Source organism: Ranitomeya variabilis, chromosome 5, assembly GCF_051348905.1.
Source record: "Ranitomeya variabilis isolate aRanVar5 chromosome 5, aRanVar5.hap1, whole genome shotgun sequence".
NCBI classification, from domain to species: Eukaryota; Metazoa; Chordata; class Amphibia; order Anura; family Dendrobatidae; genus Ranitomeya; species Ranitomeya variabilis.
This window is the reverse complement of record NC_135236.1, coordinates 56,764,962-56,785,709: the sequence shown is the minus strand read 5'-3', so window position 1 is coordinate 56,785,709 and position 20,748 is coordinate 56,764,962. Positions and strand designations below refer to the sequence as shown.

Genomic DNA, 20,748 nt, shown 5'->3' with positions numbered 1-20,748 from the left:
ACACACATGATTTAAAAGTATTTTAATGAAATAAACACAGCGGTTGTTGTAATAATTTATTGCTCTCTCAATCCATTTGCAGGCCCTCGCTTGGCAAAATAATAAACACACAAGATACATACCTTCTGGTGAACCGTCTCCTCCCACGAAGTAATCCATCTGAAGGGGTTAACTAATATTACAGGCAGGAGCCCTGCTAAATGCAGCGGTGCTCGTGCTTGTAATTCCCCGGAGAATGAATGAAATGTAGGTCATTGACCTACATTTCCTTCAGTCGCGGTGATGCGCCCCCTGGTGGATGTCCTCATATGACCTGGAGCATGGGAAAAAGTTCCCAGGCTGCAGTTCATGAGAACATCCACCAGGGGCGCATCACCGCGACTGAATGTAAGTATAGATCACTCTGCTTTCCTTTCAGCACCCGGGGATTACAGGCACGAGCGAGTGGTTTATCGCAGCTCGTGCCTGTAATATTAGTTAACCCCTTCAGATGGATTACCTCGTGGGACGTGATCGGACATCAGAAGGTATGTATCTTGTGCGTTTATTATTTTGCCAAGCGAGGGCCTGCAAATGGATTGAGAGAGCAATAAATTATTAAAACAACCGCTGTGTTTATTTCATTAAAATACTTTTAAATCATGTGTGTGTGTGTTTTTTAACCCTTTCATACAATTGGATTAATAATGGATAGGTGTCATAATTGACGCCTCTCCATTATTAATCTGGCTTAATGTCACCTTACAATAGCAAGGTGGCATTAACCCTTCATTACCCCATATCCCACCGCTACAGGGAGTGGGAAGAGAGTGGCCAAGTGCTAGAATAGGCGCATCTTCCAGATGTGCCTTTTCTGGGGTGGCTGGGGGCAGATGTTTTTAGCCACGGGGGGGACAATAACCGTGGACCCTCTCCTGGCTATTAATATCTGCCCTCAGTCACTGGCTTTACCACTCTGGCGGAGAAAATTGCGCGGGAGCCCACGCCAATTTTTTCTGCCATTTAACCCTTTATTTTAGCAGCTACAGCGCTGAAATTTTGCACATACACACTACTAACATTAGTAGTGAGGAATATGCAAAAAAAAAAGGGGATATGAGATGGTTTACTGTATGTAATCATGTCTCATATCCTGTCGGGTTTGTGAAGGAGAAATGAAAAGCCGGCAATTGAATTCCCGACTTTTCACTAACACCGCTGCGTATTTCTCGCAAGTCACACTGCTGGTCCGTGTGGAATCCGTATTTTTCTCGCCCCCATAGGCTTTCATTGGCGATTTTTTTGCGCAATACGCTGACAAACGCAGCATGCTGCGATTTTGTACGGCCGTAGAAAGCCGTATATTACTGAACCGTAATATACGGCTAATAGGAGCAGCCCCATTGAGAATAATTGTGCCGTATGTAATGCGAGTTTTACGGACGTAGTTTCTGCGCTCTTACGTCCGTAAAACTCGCATGTGTGACCCCAGCCTTACTGTCGATCATGTGTAGTTTGTCAGAGAGTGGGAAAGTCCGGGAATATACAGAAAGCTCCATTGATACCACTGCCTGTGATCGATGAGCCTTTCCAGCGAGTGGCTGTGGATATCATAGGGCCACTTGCAATCCCTAGCAACTCTGGCAAAAAGTACATCCTCACAGTGGTGGACTATGCTACACGATACCCGGAAGCTGTGGCACTGTCCTCCATCCAAGCAGACAAAGTGGCGGATGCTTTACTGACTGTCGTGTCGGTTCCCCAGGGAAATGTTAACCGATGAGGGAACCCAATTCATGTCCAGTCTGATGGAAAGCCTCTGTGAAAGAATACAAGTTCTGCATGTTGTGGCCAGCGCCTATCATCCCCAAACCAACGGACTCTGCGAGCGTATTAATGGAACACTAAAACAAATGTTCAAAATGCTGGTGGAGACTGAAGGGAGAGACTGGGAGCGGTACCTCCCCCATCTGTTGTTTGCTTACAGAGAGGTACCCCAGGCGTCTACAGGATTCTCCTCCTTTTGACTGGTTTATGGGAGGAGGGTCAGGGGGCCACTTGATTTGATTAAGGACTGTTGGGAGGACGACCCCAAAACTATGGGAGGAGTACATACCATAAATTGAAGTGAAGGACAGCATCTGATCCAGGTGAATAAAAATATCTCTTTATTGTGCCAAATGCAACGTTTCAACCATCAAGGTTTTTTTCAACCATCAAGGTCGTTTCAACCATCAAGGTCTTTTGCCGTTTGTGCTGTCAGCTAATCTTTATTTTTGGACCCAAAATTACGGGAGTCTCAGTGGTTGAATATGTACTGGGGCTCAGAGAGAGAATGCAAAAACTGAGCAACCTGGCTCATGAGAACGTGACCCAGTCCCAAATCAACCAGAAGGTCTGGTACGACTGTAATGGCAGATTGAGGGCCTATGAGGAAGGGCAGAAAGTTTTGGTGTTGGTCCCTATGTAAGGCTAGGTTCACATTCACGGTTTCGTCTGCAATCGGAAACGCATGGCAAAACACATGCAAACTTACGACGGATAAAAAACGCAACGTTCGCATGCATTTGCATTTTTTGTGCGCATGCGTTTGATGGGAAAAAAAATTTTCAGGAGAATTTCCTTGACACAAGCCACGCCAGGAGTTTCTGGTAATGCCATTTGGTATGAAGAATGACGCTGCCACCTTAAAGAGGTTGGTCAATCACTTATTGAAAGGATGTGATGGTTTTGCCGTTGCTTATCTTAATGATATAGCCATTTTTAGTAATTCTTGGGAGGAACACCTTGTACATCTTTCTCAGGTGTTGCAAAGGCTTTAAACTGCAGGTCTTAGGCTACTTTCACACTAGCGTTGTGCACTGCACGTCGCAATGCGTCGTTGTGGAGAAAAAACGCATCCTGCAAAGTTGTCTGCAGGATGCGTTTTTTCTCCATAGACTTTTATTAGCGACGCAGTGCCACGCATCGCAACCTTCGTGCGACGGTTGCGTCGTGTTTTGGCGCACCGCCGGCACAAAAAACCGTTACATGTAACGTTTTTTGTGTGTCGGGACCGCCATTTCCGAACGCGCATGCGCGGCCGGAACTCCGCCCCCTCCTCCCCAGACCTTGCAATGGGGCAGCGAAAGCGTCTTAAGACTGCTTCCGCTGCCAACGTCGGGCATTTTCTTCACAGTATGCGTCGGTACGTCAGGCCGACGCAGCGCGACGGCCCCGTGCCGACGCTAGTGTGAAAGCAGCCTTACTGCTAAGCCAGGGAAATGTCAGGTAGCCATGCGGGAAGTACAATACCTAGGACACCGGGTGGGGGGGACTGCTAATACCTGAGCTAGGGAAGGTAGAAGCCATTACGGCCTGGCCCACCCCACGAACCAAGAAGCAGGTACTGTCCTTCCTTGGTATGGCTGGCTACTATAGGAGGTTTGTACCAAACTACAGTGCTCTGGCCAAGCCGTTAACTGATCTGACCAGGATGAAGCTTCCCCAAATTGTCTCCTGGAGTCCTCAGTGTGAGGAATCATTTTCTGCCCTAAAGTTGGCATTGGTTAGTTCACCCATCCTTCAGGCCCCAGATTTCACTCGCAAATTTGTAGTGCAGACGGACGCCAGCACCTATGGGCTAGGTGCGGTTCTCAGCCAGGTGAACCAACAAGAGAGGAGCACCCAATTCTTTGCCTAAGCAGGAAACTCCTGCCCAGAGAAGTGGCTTATGCCACCATTGAGAAGGAATGTTTGGCAATTGTGTGGGCTCTGCAGAAGCTGCAACCATACCTCTATGGGCGCAACTTCACCGTGATCACAGATCATAACCCATTCAATTGGCTCAACAGAGTAGCTGGGGACAACGGGAAATTGCTTAGATGGAGTCTGATATTACAGCAATGCGATTTCACAATTCAGCATAAGAAGGGAGTCGATCATGGCAATGCTGATGGCCTTTCTCGCCAAGGTGGGGCCGAACCAGATACGCGCTTGGGAGCTGACCTGTAAGTCAACCCCCATGCACGTTCATAAGTAGGGAGGTGTAGTGAAATATGTATAGGTATGGATGTGTGACTAGCAGTAATTTAACATATGTCCTGAGACTGTAGGTCTCACAGGGGGTCACATCATATGTTATCCTGAGAAGGCAGTCTCCTGTCTCCAATCTCGCCATGGGGGCCTTGCTAAGAACCACAAAGTGGAAACATTTCACAACTTCTGGCTCTTTTGAAGAGAGATGTCAGTTACAGCCTGACACTATCTATGAGAAACGTTACACAAAGAGCTTCAGAGAAAATAATATATTTATTGGTGGAGTGGCCATGGTCCTGTCACAAACCAACAATTATAATATTAACCCGAGAGGCTGCTCTCGAAATTTGACCTCCAGGTTGACGCTATAAATTAGGCCTACACACAAAGGCAGTTGTTCATATGTGGGGGCAGCCTGGAAAGCTGATGTGAGCCATTCCATATTTCTCCCTCCCTTAGGGACAGAGAACCAGAATGCAAAGTCCGATATTTCTGTAAGTTTTAGCCCTTTATTTTATTACTGTTTTTGCATATTTGTTTATCACTTTTTATTCCCATATTTTATACCCTTTTTATTGTAAACACTGTACCTTTTCTATTAAAGTTTAAAACTTCAATAAGTCTGAACCTTGTATGCTCTAAAAGAATCCATAGCCTTAAAGTGTGTGACCATGCTGATTGGCAGACAGTAGTAATATTTCGGGGACTCATCACTCGTGTGTTCGGTGACTGGTGGCGGGGTGTGTGGCCTGTGTCAGTGTGTGATTTATGCTCCCATTACAGTATAGGACAGAGGTTGAATGCTGGTCTGAGTGAGAGGAGATAGATTAACCCTTGCAGGCACAACCCCAAGTCACATGTTGAGAAGTGGGTACGTGACACATAGGCCCTGGAAAGTTAGGCTAGTGGGATTTTTTTGAGGCTGCTTCTGCGTTCCAAACTATGAGCCATAAGACTTTGCAAATAACGACAATGTTGCTGGAAGCTAGGAACCCGCAGCGTCTAAAGACGCAGAAAGGCATTTACCCTCATGGGCAACTTAATCAGCGAGATCTTTGGGTGGAGCACCCGTAAGGATGCCTTGACGAAGGAGCTTCGCTCAGCTGGAGACAGATTTGGAATCCAAGGCGAAGCAGCCTTGGCCAGTGATTCAATATGTCAATTGGTAGGGTCCTTGAGGGAGGCGCCACCTGGGAGAGGGAGGATCGTGTTTAGGACAGGGAGGAAGGTTTCACAACAGGAGATCCATACGTTCTTTGAAAACATTTTTCCCAGGTGCTCCAAATCCTGGAAGCATATCTCACCAAACTTCTTATGGTTGGATAACACCCAGGGAGGTCATTTCAACAAAGGATGCAGTTGGCTCTGGGGTAGGGGAGTCCTATTCCATGACTGAGTCTGATTGATGGTTTCAGACTGTCCATGTCCTGCAGCTTGAAAGCTTTAGCAGAATCAAGATGAGAGTCAAATTCAGAAAGGAGGTCGGACCGTGGGTCTGGATGGGGCACAGAGGAGGCACGGGAAGCAAAGGCCATTGTAGAGGATAAGGGAGGTAGAGGAGATGGAATGAGACACTTCTTGGATCTCAGACCCCATCTGTCATGACTGAATGAATGGGGAGGTTGAATCCAAACTGTCCCAGGGAACGTTTTCTGCTGGGTTAGGCCGACACTCCGGAACACCTAAATGGTCACACATACCCTGTATTTTGCCCACATGTGACCTAGATTATGCAAGCAAAAGGACCCAACACCAAAGGGGAGACAACTGGACTAGTGACTTATCACCTTGTAATAACTGATAACAGCCTGCAAAATGGCCAGTGTTATGGGCAGCTAGTGTATGAATGGCAGCCATGTTTTTGGTCACACGGAAACAGATCCAGTTGAGGACTGAGCCGATGGTATAAGATGCCATAAAATGGTCTAGTGGTGGTCTCAGCGGTAGGGCTTGGATCACTGACATTTATGGCATAGGCTATGGAGGTGCCCTAAATAGCTGCAATGGGACAACCCCTGTCAAAAGGACATGGAGCCCTACGGGGACTTAAGGTTCTGATGTAAGGAACCCACAAACGCAGAGATGCATGATCAGCGAGTAGTGAGCACATCAGACAAGGACACTGGTCTCAGCCTCATCACTGGATAACTCACTCATGTATTCGTCCAAAAATCATTTTTTTTGCCATCGTTACATTAAAAAAAAAAAAAAACTAGTGCAATACAAGAGGCTATAGAAGGCAGACCAGAATATCAACTGCTCGCTTCTTAACGAGTTAACTGAGAATCCGTCAGGGAGCTCATCCTGACTGGGAGTTATTAACCCTTGTCCCCATCCATGGCAATTTACGAGGCGCTCACAAGGATACGTCTGGGTCTAGACCGGCATATTTTACAGTCCATAAATGGACTCCAATTGCCTAAACTGACAGTCTCCCAACCTGAACGAACGGCCGTAATGCTTGGTTTAGGAGACTTGTGCTCAGTCCAGACACCGCCGTCTACACAGACCGTGAAATAAAAGCAGTCTGAACAAGACCTAAGAGTCAAACTCTCCATACACTATGCACTCGCTGATGGATTCTCAGTTAACTCAATGTGCAGCCTGTAATAGTGCAACGCAGAGGCAGGAGAAGACAAACTTGCATTTGGGTTTTTATTAAAAAAAAAAAAAAAAGTTGCACAAAGTGGCTTTTAGACAGACTGCACGCACTTATGTTACATATTATACATACAGTCCCACCCGCCTGCCCAAAAAGTGCACAAGTATGGTATATTATATAGGACAGATATTACCCATGTGGTGTAAAAGAAAATAAATAAAACCCCTGTACGGTGCGATACTGAAGGAGATCTGTACAAAACCCGACACCTGTGAATGACCATAAAGCCGATGGATTTGGTATAAATCGTTTTACTTGCAACAAAAGTCACTTCCAGCTCGTGAGACGGGAAACAAGGTCAGAAAAACAGAGAAAGTCACATGTGGCCAATCAGAAAAATAAAATATTTAATACCCAAGTGAAGCAGATCTGCAGTGGGAGGAAATGGATATTGCATAAATTCTATGGGATAAAGTCGTCACTACTTTCCATACACTAGTGCAGTCGGGCGACAGGAGAAAGTCGTGTTGGGGGGGGGGGGGGGGGGAAAGAGACCATTTATTTCACCCGGCCTACGCCAGATACAAGCAAATAAAATTCTTAAAGTAAAAAAATAAAAATATAAATAAAAATTCCTCTTTGTAACATAATGGGAAACTAATTTGAGGTGCCAAAACTTTTTGGAACGAGGCATAAAACAATGGAGGTAGTTTCCAAAACTCCTCTACCATTTCATACAGGAAAAAAAAATAAAAAATCCCAATGCGTCAAGTCAGCAGGTTTCCACCATAAATGTCCACTTTTATGGAAAATCCATTTACCAATACATCCACCATATTGGTCATCCGAAAGAACCTGGCAGAAGACGCCTCAATGACTTCTTGGGAGCACTGGCACCGCTTGCTAGATATGTGCCACCTAGTCTGATGGCAGCACTCGGCTTTTTCCAGAGATTGCATGGTTTGCCAGTGTTAGCTGATGGCCACCAGGAAGGGTAGGGGTGGCATTGGAGGGGGATTAGATGCGGGCAGGATCCCTCCATGGTGGATCCTAAAAACTGCTTTTAAAAAGTATACAGGTCATATTTAGAGAAGAAGTTGGGTAGCTCTGTGGCTGGCACACTTGTTTGGCTCAGAGAAGCAACGTTATCACCAGCATGAATTACAAAATGACAAGACACGAAACTAAGCAAGAAGTTGGAGCAGCAAGAAAAAAAATAAAAAAAAATAAAAATGTATATACAATTAAAAACATAGAAATTAAATAACCCTTATAATAAATGAAGCCCGAAGCCACGCACACTACATGTAAAAGCTTAAATAAAAACAATGCAAACTTAAGAACAAAAAAAAAAAATTAATACAAGTCTGGCGAAGGGAGCGACCGGCCAACCCGACGCACAGGATACACCATTTAGGAGGGTCAACTCCCAAGTGCTAAAAAGGTGTCAGCAGCTGAGGGGTTAATCCTCACCACACATTAAGAGCCTTAATATAATGTAAGTGATGGAGCAGCAGGCACTTTGGTGCAGTCAGCAGCAGCAGGCGGACAAGCAGCTAGAATATCCTCTTGCGCTTCATGTACGAGTCTGCATAGTGGCCGCCCAGTCCTTGCGAGTGCTGTCCGACGTAGCCCCCCTCAGGGCTAGGTTCAGGGGATGGGATTAAGTGTGAAAAACCTCGCTTCTGTGCTCCTATGGGCGTCTAAGAAGGGAAACAAAAAATTAGCACAAGAAAGCGGTGATCTCCAGTGTAATCTGCCCTCCCTGAAGACTTGGATGCTTTCTCCACTCTCCATACTAAGATTTGCCATTTACAACCTCAGCATTGTGCAAAAATGGCTCCTCCTGGTGGAAGGATGGTTACTTGCCTTACAAGAGCTTACTGATGGCAGACTCTGATCCTCATAATCTAACGGGACTCCCCCCGGACTGCTCGGACGCCGGCTCAGCGCCTGTAACAGCAGGTTAGTTACGTCACATAAGCCATCCAAAAAGCAAAAATCATGGGAAGACGCAACACTGGAAAGGAAAGGGGCCCTTACTTTGTTCAGGTGTGTCTGCTGGAGTCCAGCCTGCAAACCATTGGTGAAGTAAGAAGTCGGGGATAAGGCGGTGTACGGAGGCAGAGGGGCGGGCATGCTGCTGCTCCGGCCACGAAATCTGGAGGGTGGGGAAATCTGCGGAGTACAATGTAAAGAACAGATCAAGCCGTGTGTAGTGGCCAGGACTGGCAGAGCGGTAGTACCCACAGTGGGGGTGGGGTGGTGTGCCAGTCTGCTGCATCCCTAAGCCGACACTCACCTTATTCCGGGGCTCGTAGTCACTCAGGCTTCTCAAAATATGGTCTCCGCCTTGGGAATAGGAACAAGGGTGCAGCTCCTGAGGGGGGGGGAAAAAAAAAAAAAAAAAAAAAAAAAAAAAAAAAAAGGATTACACAACCCCAGCCTTAAGGGGCTCATACATTTCTGCATTAGGTGAATGTCAGCTCGGCAACCTATCCTGCTCAGATGCAGAATGAGACAACCCCTTTAAGGAAACTGACATCTTGGCTTGAGTTCCCCCCAGAGGGTAGCACTTTCTATAGAAGTCATTATATCCCCCTTACAGCCTGCAAGTCAAAGGGAAAGTTGTCCGTGGGCGTCAGCATGGACTCCTGCAAAGAGGCGAGAGGGACGCGTTGTCCTGACGTCTTCTGCTTGTAAGGTGCCGGCTTATTAGTTGCCCCTACAAGAAGGAGGAAGAGGGCGAGTGTCAGACAGTGCAATGCCACCAACAAAACCGTGCGTTCAGCCACCAACGTGCACACTACCTGCGCCAGGGACCACCCGACTGTGGAAGTTAGTGTACGGACCGGAATGAATGCTCAGGTCCCTGGGGGGCTCTCCGAGGAGGGACATCTGTAACAAGACGGGGAGTTAGTGACCCGGATGTGATCAGGACCCACAAAAAGCAACACGTGAACAGGCCCTTAAATGTCTACAGAAAGCTTAGGACTCAGATTTTACAGCATCATGCGACATCTCATGTGCCCCATACAGTGGGTACGGAAAGTATTCAGACCCCTGTACATTTTTTCACTGTCAGTGCAGCCATTTGATAAATTCAAAAGAGTTCGTTTTTCCCTCATTAATGTACACGCTGCATCCCATCTAAGGCTACGTTCACATTTGCGGTCGCAGCGTCGCCGCATGCGTCATGCGCCCCTATATTTAACATGGGGGCGCATGGACATGCGTCGCACTTGCGTTTTGCGCCGCATGCGTCCCTGCGGCGCCCGCGTCCGGGCGCAGAGGACGCAGCAAGTTGCATTTTTGCTGCGTCCAAAATCAATGGAAAAAAAAAGGACGCATGCGGCGCACAACGCAAATGTGAACGTAGCCTTAACTGGAAAAAAAAAAAAAAATTTTGGCAAAAAATAGAAAAACTGAAATCTCACATGGTCATAAGTATTCAGACCCTTTGCTCAGTATTGAGTAGAAGCACCTTTTGAGCTAGTACAGCCAGGAGTCTTCATGGGAATGATGCAACAAGTTTTTCACACCTGGATTTGTGGATCCTCTGCCATTCTTCCTTACAGATCCTCTCCAGTTCCGTCAGGTTGGATGGTGAACGTTGGTGGACGCTATTTTCAGGTCTCTATAGAGATGCTCAATTGGGTTTAGGTCAGGGCTCTGGCTGGACCAGTCAAGAATGGTCACAGAGTTGTTCTGAAGCCACTACTTTATTTTAGCTGTGTGCTTAGGGTCATTGTCTTGTTGGAAGATTATCCTTCGGTCAAGTCTGAGGTCCAGAGCACTCTGGAAGAGGTTTTCATCCAGGATATCTCTGTACTTGGCCACATTCATGTTTCCTTCAATGACAACCAGTGGTCCTGTCCCTGCAGCTGAAAAACACCTCCAATGCATGATGCTGCCACCACCATGTTTCACTGTTAGGATTGTATTGGGCAGGTGATGAGCAGTGCCTGGTTTTCTCCACACATACCACTTACAATTATCACCAAAAAGGTCTATCTTCGTCTCATCAGACCAGAGAATCTTATTTCTCATAGTCTGGGAGTCCTTCATGTGTTTTTTAGCAAACTGTGCGGTTTTCATATGTCTTGCACTGAGGAGAGGCTTCCGTCGGGCCACTCTGCCATAAAGTCCTGACTGGTGGAGGGCTGCAGTAATAGTCGACTTTGTGGAACATCCTCCCATCTCCCTACTGCATCTCTGGAGCTCAGCCACAGTGATCTTGGGGTGGTTCTTTACCTCTCTCACCAAGGCTCTTCTCCCTCAATTGCTCACTTTGGCTGGACTGCCAGGTCTAGGAAGACTTCTGGTGGTCCCAAACTTCCATTTAAGGATTATGGAGGCCACTGTGCTCTTAGGTACCTTGAGTACTGCAGAAATTCTGTTGTAACCTTGACCAGATCTGTGCCTTGCCCCAATCCTGTCTCTGAGCTCCTTGGCCAGTTCCTTTGACCTCATGATTCTTATTTGGTCCGACATGCACTGTGAGCTATATAGAGCTATATATATATATATAGACAGGTGTGCGCCTTTCCAAATCAAGTCCTATCTGTTTAATTAAACACAGCTGGACTCCAATGAAGGAGTAGAACCATCTCAAGGAGGATCACAAGGAAATGGACAGCATGTGACTTACATATGAGTGTCTGAGCAAAGGGTCTGAATACTTATGACCATGTAATACTTCAGTTTTTCGTTTTTACTAAATTTGCAAAAATTTATTTTTTTTTTTTCCCAGTCAAGGTGAAAAATTTACCTTTTTTGAATTCACCAAATGGCTGCAATGAAACAGAGAAACATTTAAAGGGGTCTGAACACTTCATGTACCCACTGTAGGTTGGCCTATTATATAAAATCCCCTGTCTGGGGAGAAAAGTTTCATGAGACATTGCTTTTTGAATTTTGCCCCCTGAACGAACAGAAACGCGTTGGGAGGCTACACAACAGTTATGGGTAATGCTTGGATAGGACCACACCAGTACAGGAGCAATGCAGGGGCACGACAGGGAGTAGTAGGATATAGTAACTCCCCCCTTCTTTTTGACAATCCCCTAAGGCTGGAGTCACACTAGCGAGTTTTACGGACGTAAGAGCGCAGAAAATACATCCGTAAAACTCGCCAAACAAACGGCACAATTATTCTCAATGGGGCTGCTCCTATCAGCCGTATATTACGCATCCGTAATATACGGTCTTGTACGGCCGTAGAAAATCGCAGCATGCTGCGTTTGACAGCATTTTGCGCAAATAATACGCCAATGAAAGTCTATGGGGGCGAGAAAAATACAGATTCCACACGGACCAGCAGTGTGACTTGCGAGAAATACGCAGCGGTGTTAGTGAAAAGTCGGGAATTCAATTGCCGGCTTTTCATTTCTCCTGCACAAACCCGACATGATTTCAGGCATGGTTACATACAGTAAACCATCTCATATCCCCTTTTTTTTTTTGCATATTCCACACTACTAATGTTAGTAGTGTGTATGTGCAAAATTTGGTTGCTGTTGCTGCTAAAATAAAGGGTTAAATGGCGGAAAAAATTGGCGTGGGCTCCCGCACAATTTTCTCCGCCAGAATGGTAAAGCCAGTGACTGAGGGCAGATATTAATAGCCAGGAGAGGGTCCATGGTTATTGCCCCCCCCATGGCTATTAACATCTCCCCCCAGCCACCCCAGAAAAGGCACATCTGGAAGATGCACCTATTCTGGCACTTGGCCACTTCTCTTCCCACTCCCGTGTAGCGGTGGGATATGGGGTAATGAAGGGTTAATGCCACCTTGCTATTGTAAGGTGACATTAAGCCAGATTAATAATGGAGAGGCGTCAATTATGACACCTATCCATTATTAATCCAATTGTATGAAAGGGTTAAAAAAACACACATTTCATTAAAATAATTTTTAATAAACACACAGGTTGTTTTAGTATTTTATTGCTCTCTCAATCCACCTGAAGACCCTCGCTTGGCAAAATAATAAACCCACAATATACATACCATCCGAGGATCTGTCAGGTCCAAAATGTAAATCCTTCTGAAGGGGTTAAATCATTTTACAGCCAGGAGCTGTGCTAAAGAAGTGCTCGTGCCTGTAACTCCCGGGTGCTGAAAGGAAAGCTGGGTGACCTGTACTTACATTGAGTTGCAGTGATGCGCCCTCTGGTGGATGTTCTCATGAACTGCAGCCTTGGAAAAGTTCCCACACTCGAGTTCATATAAGTTAATCCACCAGAGGGCGCCTCACCGCAACTCAAAGTACAGATCACCCAGCTTTCCTTTCAGCACCCGGGGGATTACAGGCACGAGCGAGTGCTTTAGCGCAGCTCCTGCCTGTAAATTGATTTAACCCCTTCAGAAGGATTTACATCGTGGGACCTGTCAGATCCTCGGATGGTATGTATATTGTGGGTTTATTATTTTGCCAAGCGAGGGTCTTCAGGTGGATTGAGAGAGCAATAAAATACTAAAACAACCTTGTGTGTTTATTTCATTAAAATAATTTTTAATAATGTGTGTTGAACCCTTTCATACAATTGGATTAATAATGGATAGGTGTCATTACAATAGCAAGGTGGCATTAACCCTTCATTACCCCATATCCCACCGCTACACGGGAGTGGGAAGAGAGTGGCCAAGTGCCGGTATAGGCGCATCTTCCAGATGTGCCTTTTTCTGGGGTGGCTGAGGGCAGATGTTTGTAGCCAGGGGGGGGGGGGCCCCCCCAATAACCATGGACCCTCTCCTGGCTATTAATATCTGTCCTCAGTCACTGGCTTTACCATTCTGGCGGAGAAAATTGCGCGGGAGCCCACGCCAATTTTTTCCGCCATTTAACCCTTTATTTTTAGCAGCTACAGCAACCAAATTTTGCACATACACACTACTAACATTAGTAGTGTGGAATATGCAAAAAATATTCCTTTAGCTCCCATCTTGCCGCAGGACCCTAAAAACTTTCAGTTGTACTTTGCCGTCAGCAGAACACTTACCCCGGACTCCGAAGACTTTGGTAGCCCACCAAGCAAGGATCCCAAGACAGGAGTGGGAGGAGGGCTGTCCCATTCAGGAAGCTGTGGTCCGGGAAATGGCTGCAGCAGCGTACCACCCAGGTCAGAAGAAACGCCTAGAGCCGGAAGAGCGCCCCCTAGATCATAAACACAGTTTATAGTTACCTATACCAAAAAAAGAAATAGCCAGCAGAACTTTCCAGTGCAGTTCACACAGATTTTTTTTGCCTTCAGGTGGAACAGCAAAGACCAGCGTCACCTCCACCCCCAACGTCTGAGATATGATGAAGACTTTACCTAAAGCGAGGTCTGGAAGTAGTGATTTCCCTGACGGAGGTGTGAGCTGAGGAGACAGACCCAGAGCTCCGTACAAGGCGGCCAGCGGGGAGTCTCCCAGGATTCCTGGTTTCTACAAAAAAAACAAACAAAAAAAAAAACCAAAAAAAACCAACTTAGTGATACTGAAGAGAAGAACAGGAGATGACTGCATCCTCCAGGTCGGGGAGGTTGGCTGCATAGGACACACCCCCGAGGAACGGCCAGGGTATAGTTATAGAACAGGGATCTGAAAGTTGGCAGATATCCAGTCCTATGGAGCGGTCACCTACCTGTGCCTGCAGTGCCAGCTGCAGGAGGGTGGTAGACAGGGCAGGGTTAGCGAGGAGGGACACAGCGGGGGCCGCACCCAGGAGCCCTGGAATAATAAGACACGAGATGACTTCTCCATCACAGCTGTTGTATACATGTCATACAGTCACCAATCCCTGAACAGACAGCTGAAGTCCGACCCCGCTGATCAGATTTTTATCCTCAGAGCAGACCACCAGTATCTAGAGAGCCCCCTTCATCTTCCCAGCATGCCACCCGTGTGGCCATCATTACCAGGATGCAGACCTTGCTTGTTTCCTCCGTTCAGCAGAGGATTGAGCAGGAGCTGCAGAGTCGCTGTAGAGCCCAGGCTGTTCAGGAGCTGCAGGATGTTGGGCTCGGGTAGAAGGCCGTTCCCACGATTTAATGCCTTTTGAAATAAAGAAATATAGAAAATCATTCCAAGCCCCATTAGTCATGGTGGGAGAATGGTCATGTGCCCGGGCCTGGCCACACTCACCGTCGCTTGTGCTGCGATCAACGCTGCCAGCATGCTCCTCCCTGGAGGACCCGGCGCGCAGAAGGAGACCCGGACGCGGCTCCCAGCCACCATAGCATTATCCATCTGCTGCTGGACTATTTCCGCCACCATGTCAGAGGCGTATTCCACGACTGCAAAGCCTTTATACTGACCGTCCTGTCCATAGGCCAACTGGAAAGAGCAGAACAAAAATATTCAAAGCCTCAAAAAAACAAAAAACAAACAAAGCACAAAATCGTTTTTCATTCTATAACATTTTCTTTATCATGGTCCAATTCCACAATTTTTCTTTTTAACATGTTCACCAAATGCTCAAACTGACCTGCCATTATGATTCCGGCTGTCATTATTACTTTGTAGATACCACACGTCTAGGTTCTTTTTTCTGGGGTTGGGTGAGGGCTTATTTCTTTTGCATCGAGCTGATGTTTTTATTTATCCCATTTTGATGTGGATACGATCTTTTGATCACCCGTTATTGAAGACTAGAAGGTGCGATCATCTGCTCGCTTGTGCTACATAGAGTAGAGTGGGTCTTAAGCCCTCTGTGTAGCCAACACACTCATCGACTACGAGTACAAACCACAGGGCGGCCCTCAGAGCAGTTTGGCAATGGCAATCACAGGGGTCTCCTGCAGACCTTGGGATGTCATGCCAACCCATTGGCGACCTGCGGACATGTGACACGGGTGCCAATGGGTAGAGTTAGCTACGTGCTTCCGGCAAGATCATGTTAAATGCTGCTGTCAGATTGACAGCGGCATTTAACGTTAACCGCAGGTGGATTGCGATTCAACCCGTGGCTGTTAGAGGCACATGTCAGCTGATCAAATCAGCTGACATGTGCAGGAAAAGTTGCGAGTTCATCGCCGGAGCAGCAGGGGGAGGTTACATATGACATAGTATACATCCAAGGTCGTAAAGGGGTTAACAGTCCCCTTAGGGGACATGAAGCTTCGATCGCCCGATATCCCTCCTAGGTGTAGCAGAAGCCATGTATAGCAGAAATCATGGTCTCGTATGAATGCCAGGCTGGCTCTAATACAACATTTGTCATGACGAGCATGAAGGTCTTCCGCAGCCCCCCGGATGTCATGTAACCCATCAGCACCCCACCAATCATGTCACTGGAGTGCCAGATGGGTGCATGGAATGATGTGCCCCCCTGCCAGTGTGTGTTATATGCCGCAGTCAGAGGTTAAACGTCCACAGGCTCTGCTGAACTGTTGGCTGTTAGAGGCAGATGATGACTGAATAATTAAGCCATCATCTGCAGGGAAAAATGCAAACTAGGGGTGTGAGCACACATCCAAGGCAGGGACACGACGTAACCGCATGTCATGTGTCGACTAACAGCATTTAAATGGTTAGAGCTAGCTCCAATTACAGGCAGGTGCTGACTAACACAGGTGGCACCTGTTCCATTTGGGGCACACTTCCCCCTGGCCGAGATCCCAATGTGCGCAAACACCGCCCCTCTTTCTGAAGCCATGGGCTTTAGGGAAATGGCTGCCGGAGACCCCATTAAGACAAAAAGCCCTATAAGCGTTTTCCCACCACTTGTCATCCAATAGGAGCCACTAAAGTCTCATTTCGGACCCCCTGCTAGTCCTAGCCTTACCTCGAGTAGGAACTAAAATTGGAAAGACTAAAAAGTAAAAAGGTAACCAGCAGGGGTGTGGAGTTGGAGTCGTAGAGTCAGAGCCCATTTTGGTGGCGTCAGGAGTCAGAGGTTTGGCTTACCGACTCCACAGCCCTGGTAACCAGGCCCCCCACCCAGAATAACCACGGTCCTAAGGCAGCGACCGCTCCAGACACCGCAGAGATCGTCTTATAGGAGTCTTAATCCTACAGTGACACAAAACCAAGTCGTCTCTGACCAGCGCTGCCCACCTGACAGAAGGAAGGGGCGCAGACTTTGGAGAAGGCCTCCTTCAGCTCGGCAAGGTCGCTCTCCGGCAGACGCTCCACGCACAGGCAGCGGGACTGGAGCAGCTCGTAGGTGAGCTGGCTGACGTCGGACCAGTGGACGTACAGCGTGCGGGTCCCCAGTTGTCGGCCCAGCAGATCCGACTTGGCTCGAGAGGCCGAGTCCTTCTTCATGTACTCCACAAACCCGTAGCCCTTGGGTTGCCCGCTCACCCCGCTGTACACCAGGAAGCACCGCTCCAGATTACCAAAGGGGCGCACCAGGTCCTCAAACTGCTGCTGGGTGTAGCCGGAGGGCAGGTTGGCGATGCAGAGCAGGGCGTCCGTGGGCTGCAGCTGGACCGAGATCTCGCGCTCCCGCAGGCGCGTGTGGTGGAAGCGGCGGATGGTGGATTCTGCCTGTTCTCCGTTCAGTAGTGTCACGAAAGCTGCACATGGGGAGAGAGAAGGCATTAGTAAGCCGTGACACCAACAATACAGGTCACCCCTGTGCCCCCTGCTCCGGACCCCCACATGCCGAGCACAGGCCTGCTCTGTGCACCTTACACTGTGCCATTCTAGTACCGCCAACACTCACGTCAGGCCACTGACAACCATGCCTGGACAAAGGGGGAAACCTGACACCTGTTAAAGGGGTTGTCGCCATTTTATGACGTCTTGGTCCCTGGTTGCAATTTGTTATACAAAAACTGCATTCATCACCCCGGGTCCACGGCTGCTGCTCTCGGTGCTGTTATCGGCTGCAGCGCTGATGTCGTGGTGAGAGTCAGTGAGCTCAGCGATTGGCTGCAGCGCCATCAACGCAGCACTGCAGACAGTGAGAGCAGCTGTAGAGACCAGAGCTGGACCCGGGGACCAAGATTAAATTAGGGGGAACAACCTTCGTGTATAAAGCCCAAGATCTGCCCCACATAGTAAAGGGCACGCCGACAGTCATCCCCACAGGCTCAGAGCACCCCAATATTGGATTGATGACGCGACCCTCCAGCGACACTTACAAAATGCAACAGTCCCCAACACGACCCGACAACTCCTGTTAGACGCTTACAGTCCCTGTAGGTCTTTAATTTTCGGTCCCATCCTGTCAACCAATCACTGGCAGCATTAGTGACACGCCCTAGTCAGTGATTGGCTGAAAAGACAACTCAGTACAGGACTGTAGAGACCAGCAGGGACCTGGGAGAGTACAACTTTTTTTTTACCAGTTTGTGTTTCTTTAAGAAATTATTTATTAACCCTTTCTCTGCAGTCAGGTAAGCACTTTTATAAGGAGCGGAGCAGCTCCTACATAGGAGTATGGGACGATCATTCATTCTCTGACACTCTTCCTGTCTACACCGGGGGATGGGCTGCTGACTTATGTTCTCCAAAAAAGTGACAAATGGGCGTCTTCTCTTGATAACTGATAATCTTACACAAGGAACTGACAGAACGATGGATCACTGATGCTCGTTCCCAATTGTTGCCCCTTTGGCTGTAGATCTGCACCCCAGGACCCCGAGGTTGAGCCCCAATGTTTCCTCCGTTCCTTACCGGTTCCTTTGTATTTATCGACAAAACAGTATTTCAGCTCGTAGTCTCCCAGCAGATCGTGGACTTCCTACAAGGAGACAGAAAAGCCATTAACTCACAATATCAGAACTGCCACTCAGGAGTGCAGGAAAGGTGGGTGGCATCCACAATGTCTACAATTCAGAACCATCATAGGGGGGCACCGCTGATCCATCCAATGACAGAGCAGATTTTGTGTCACCAGGACCCTCAGGCCTATTTTTACTGAGCGCACCAGGGCAGGATAGGAATAGAATAGCAGCTGTCAGTCACTGAGCTCATGTGCCCGACGCTTCCAGAAGGGCTGTGGCTACTTCACCCAGACCGGGGGGCACCTAGAGGGGGCGGCTCCCTGCACTGGCACCGAGCACGGGTCTGGGGAGAGGGGCCTGGAATTTGCCCATTGTCAGGAGGCCACAGAGAGGCACATGGAGATCACAGGGCAGAGTGACACAGCAGAGACCGGGGGTGCCGACAGTGACGCGGGGGCTACAGCAGAGACCGGGGGGTGCAGACAGTGATGCGGGGGCTACAGCAGAGACCGGGGGGTGCAGACAGTGATGCGGGGGCTACAGCAGAGACCGGGGGAGTGCCGACAGTGATGCGGGGGCTACAGCAGAGACCTGGGGGTGCGCCGACAGTGACGCGGGGGCTACAGCAGAGACCCGGGGATGCCGACAGCGACGCGGGGGCTACAGCAGAGACCCGGGGATGCCGACAGCGACGCGGGGGCTACAGCAGAGACCCGGGGATGCCGACAGCGACGCGGGGGCTACAGCAGAGACCCGGGGATGCCGACAGCGACGCGGGGGCTACAGCAGAGACCCGGGGATGCCGACAGCGACGCGGGGGCTACAGCAGAGACTGGGGGGTGCTGACAGTGACCAGATGACAAACAGGATAGAAGAAGCCTGCCCTCCCCTGGTGGTATACATGTATACTCCCGCACCTCTGTACGTGACGTTACAGCCGGCATGGGACGAGCTCGTACAGAGCCATTACTGGGGTCGCCCTACAGAGGGGTCACCCATTAATTGTCCACTAGGGAAAACACAAGGTGCAGTAAAATGAGAACATACTGGACGGAATTCACACATCACGCCGGGATCGGAGAGCGCATCCACCCCAGCTATTAAAGAGGAAGGCTCCGATTTCAGAAACTCCCGGCCTTGTGCTGCAGTTATCAATTTTCGCAACAAGCCAAGCATTACCCACCCTCCCCAGGTCCAGTGTGGAGTCTCCGCTGCTGCTCAGTGCGATTGTCTGCAGCGCTGATGTCAGTGAGCTCATCTGGTGGTGTCAGCAACTTGGGACGAGCCGCCAATCTCTGCCGTCAGCGCCGCAGACAGTAACAGACACCAGGAGCAGCGAGCACTGCGGAGCCCGAGCACTGCGGAGCCCCAGAACCGCGTGTCCCGGCTCCATCTGCCGCCAGTAGGAGCCATCAGAAGGTCACATGACCCAGGAGGTAGAGGAGAAGAAAGCCGCCCGGCCGCGAAGGGGTTAAGGAACAAGCTAGAAAGTCTCAGCAGGCGACACGTGACCGCCCCGCGCCGCTCGCTCTCCCACCTGGTTGCTGACGTCTCCCGGGAGCCCTTTGATGAGGAGCTTCCTCCGGTTCTTCACCTCCCGCTTCATCCTCTCCACCCGGCTCCGGACCTCCTGCGGCTCCAGCCGGCTCTCGCGCTCCTCCTCCCTCAGGAACACTTCCCCGTCCTCGTCTTCCCTCCCCGTCCCGGCGGCTCTAACGGACCCGGCGGCCGCCATGTCTGACAGCAGCTGCCTCACACCCGTCTCCTCCGCTCTCCCAGCACCTGAGCGAGCACAACACTGAAGGCGGACGCTCATTGGTCGAGTTTAAACCAGCCGGCGAGGTTCGCTTTGATTGGTCGTTTCGGACGCTGCCACGCCCTAGTTGCTGTTACCTTGGACACAAGGAGCGGGCGCTGCCGATGACGTCATGATGCACAGAGACCTTGAGTCTAGTCAGACGTCTGCCGTCAGCGCGACCAGATCGCCCGATAATTATCGCCCGGAGCGGAGTGACGTATGGAATACAACCGCAGCGTTATTTTTCTGGGGTTTTTTTCTGCTTATTTTTTTTCCTCTCCGAGACATAACTTTTTTTATTTTTCCGTCCCTGTGGCCATGTGAGGACTTGTTTTTTGTGTGCCGAGCTGACGTTTTTATTGATACCATTTTGGTGGTTTAGATACAATGTTTTGATTGGTCGATATTGCAATGTGGCAACCGAAAAAAAACCTAAAATCATGTTATTTCTACGTATTCTTAGTCCCCTTAGGGAACGTGAAGCTGCGATCGTCTGATCCCTTGTGTCATACGGCAGGGCTGCGTGTAGAAACATTACCGTCTTCTATAAACGTGCCGGTATTACAGGGAGATTGTAATGACGGGCACGGGGGTCTTCAGCAGACCTCCGGCTGTCATGGCAACCCATCGGTGCCCCCCGCCATCATGTCACGTGTGTGCTGATGGGAGCGTAGAATGACGCCCCCACAT

General features: G+C 48.9%; 1 protein-coding gene across 2 annotated transcripts; it reads right to left on the bottom strand.

Annotated features, from left to right (window-relative positions):
- Positions 1–6,661: 6,661 nt before the first annotated feature.
- RAVER1 (ribonucleoprotein, PTB binding 1) lies at positions 6,662–20,079 on the bottom strand. 2 transcript variants are annotated; one of them, XM_077262052.1, is made up of 14 exons: positions 19,798–20,079; positions 18,211–18,277; positions 16,642–17,105; positions 14,728–14,919; positions 14,502–14,637; positions 14,228–14,313; positions 13,917–14,028; positions 13,602–13,756; positions 9,409–9,496; positions 9,205–9,323; positions 8,901–8,978; positions 8,642–8,776; positions 8,468–8,551; positions 6,662–8,301 (listed from the first exon to the last, which is right to left on the bottom strand). In XM_077262052.1, the coding sequence occupies exons 1-14, from the start codon at positions 20,074–20,076 to the stop codon at positions 8,155–8,157; spliced, it is 2,142 nt and encodes a 713-aa protein (XP_077118167.1). In that variant the 5' UTR covers positions 20,077–20,079; the 3' UTR covers positions 6,662–8,154. The 2 variants fall into 2 exon arrangements, with proteins under 2 accessions (XP_077118167.1, XP_077118168.1); XM_077262053.1 differs by having other exon boundaries at positions 14,514–14,637; positions 19,798–20,078.
- Positions 20,080–20,748: the final 669 nt, after the last annotated feature.

Bases quoted from the DNA above. Each gene is read 5' to 3' on its own strand.
- RAVER1 (XM_077262052.1), bottom strand. From the start codon at position 20,076: ATGAGCGTCCGCCTTCAGTGTTGTGCTCGCTCAGGTGCTGGGAGAGCG. The intron at 17,106-18,210 runs GTAAGGAACGGA...CCCCATGTGCAG, and splicing joins CGATAAATACAAAGGAACCG to CTTTCGTGACACTACTGAAC. The intron at 8,302-8,467 runs GCAAGTAACCAT...TTCCCTTCTTAG, and splicing joins CATCAGTAAGCTCTTGTAAG to ACGCCCATAGGAGCACAGAA.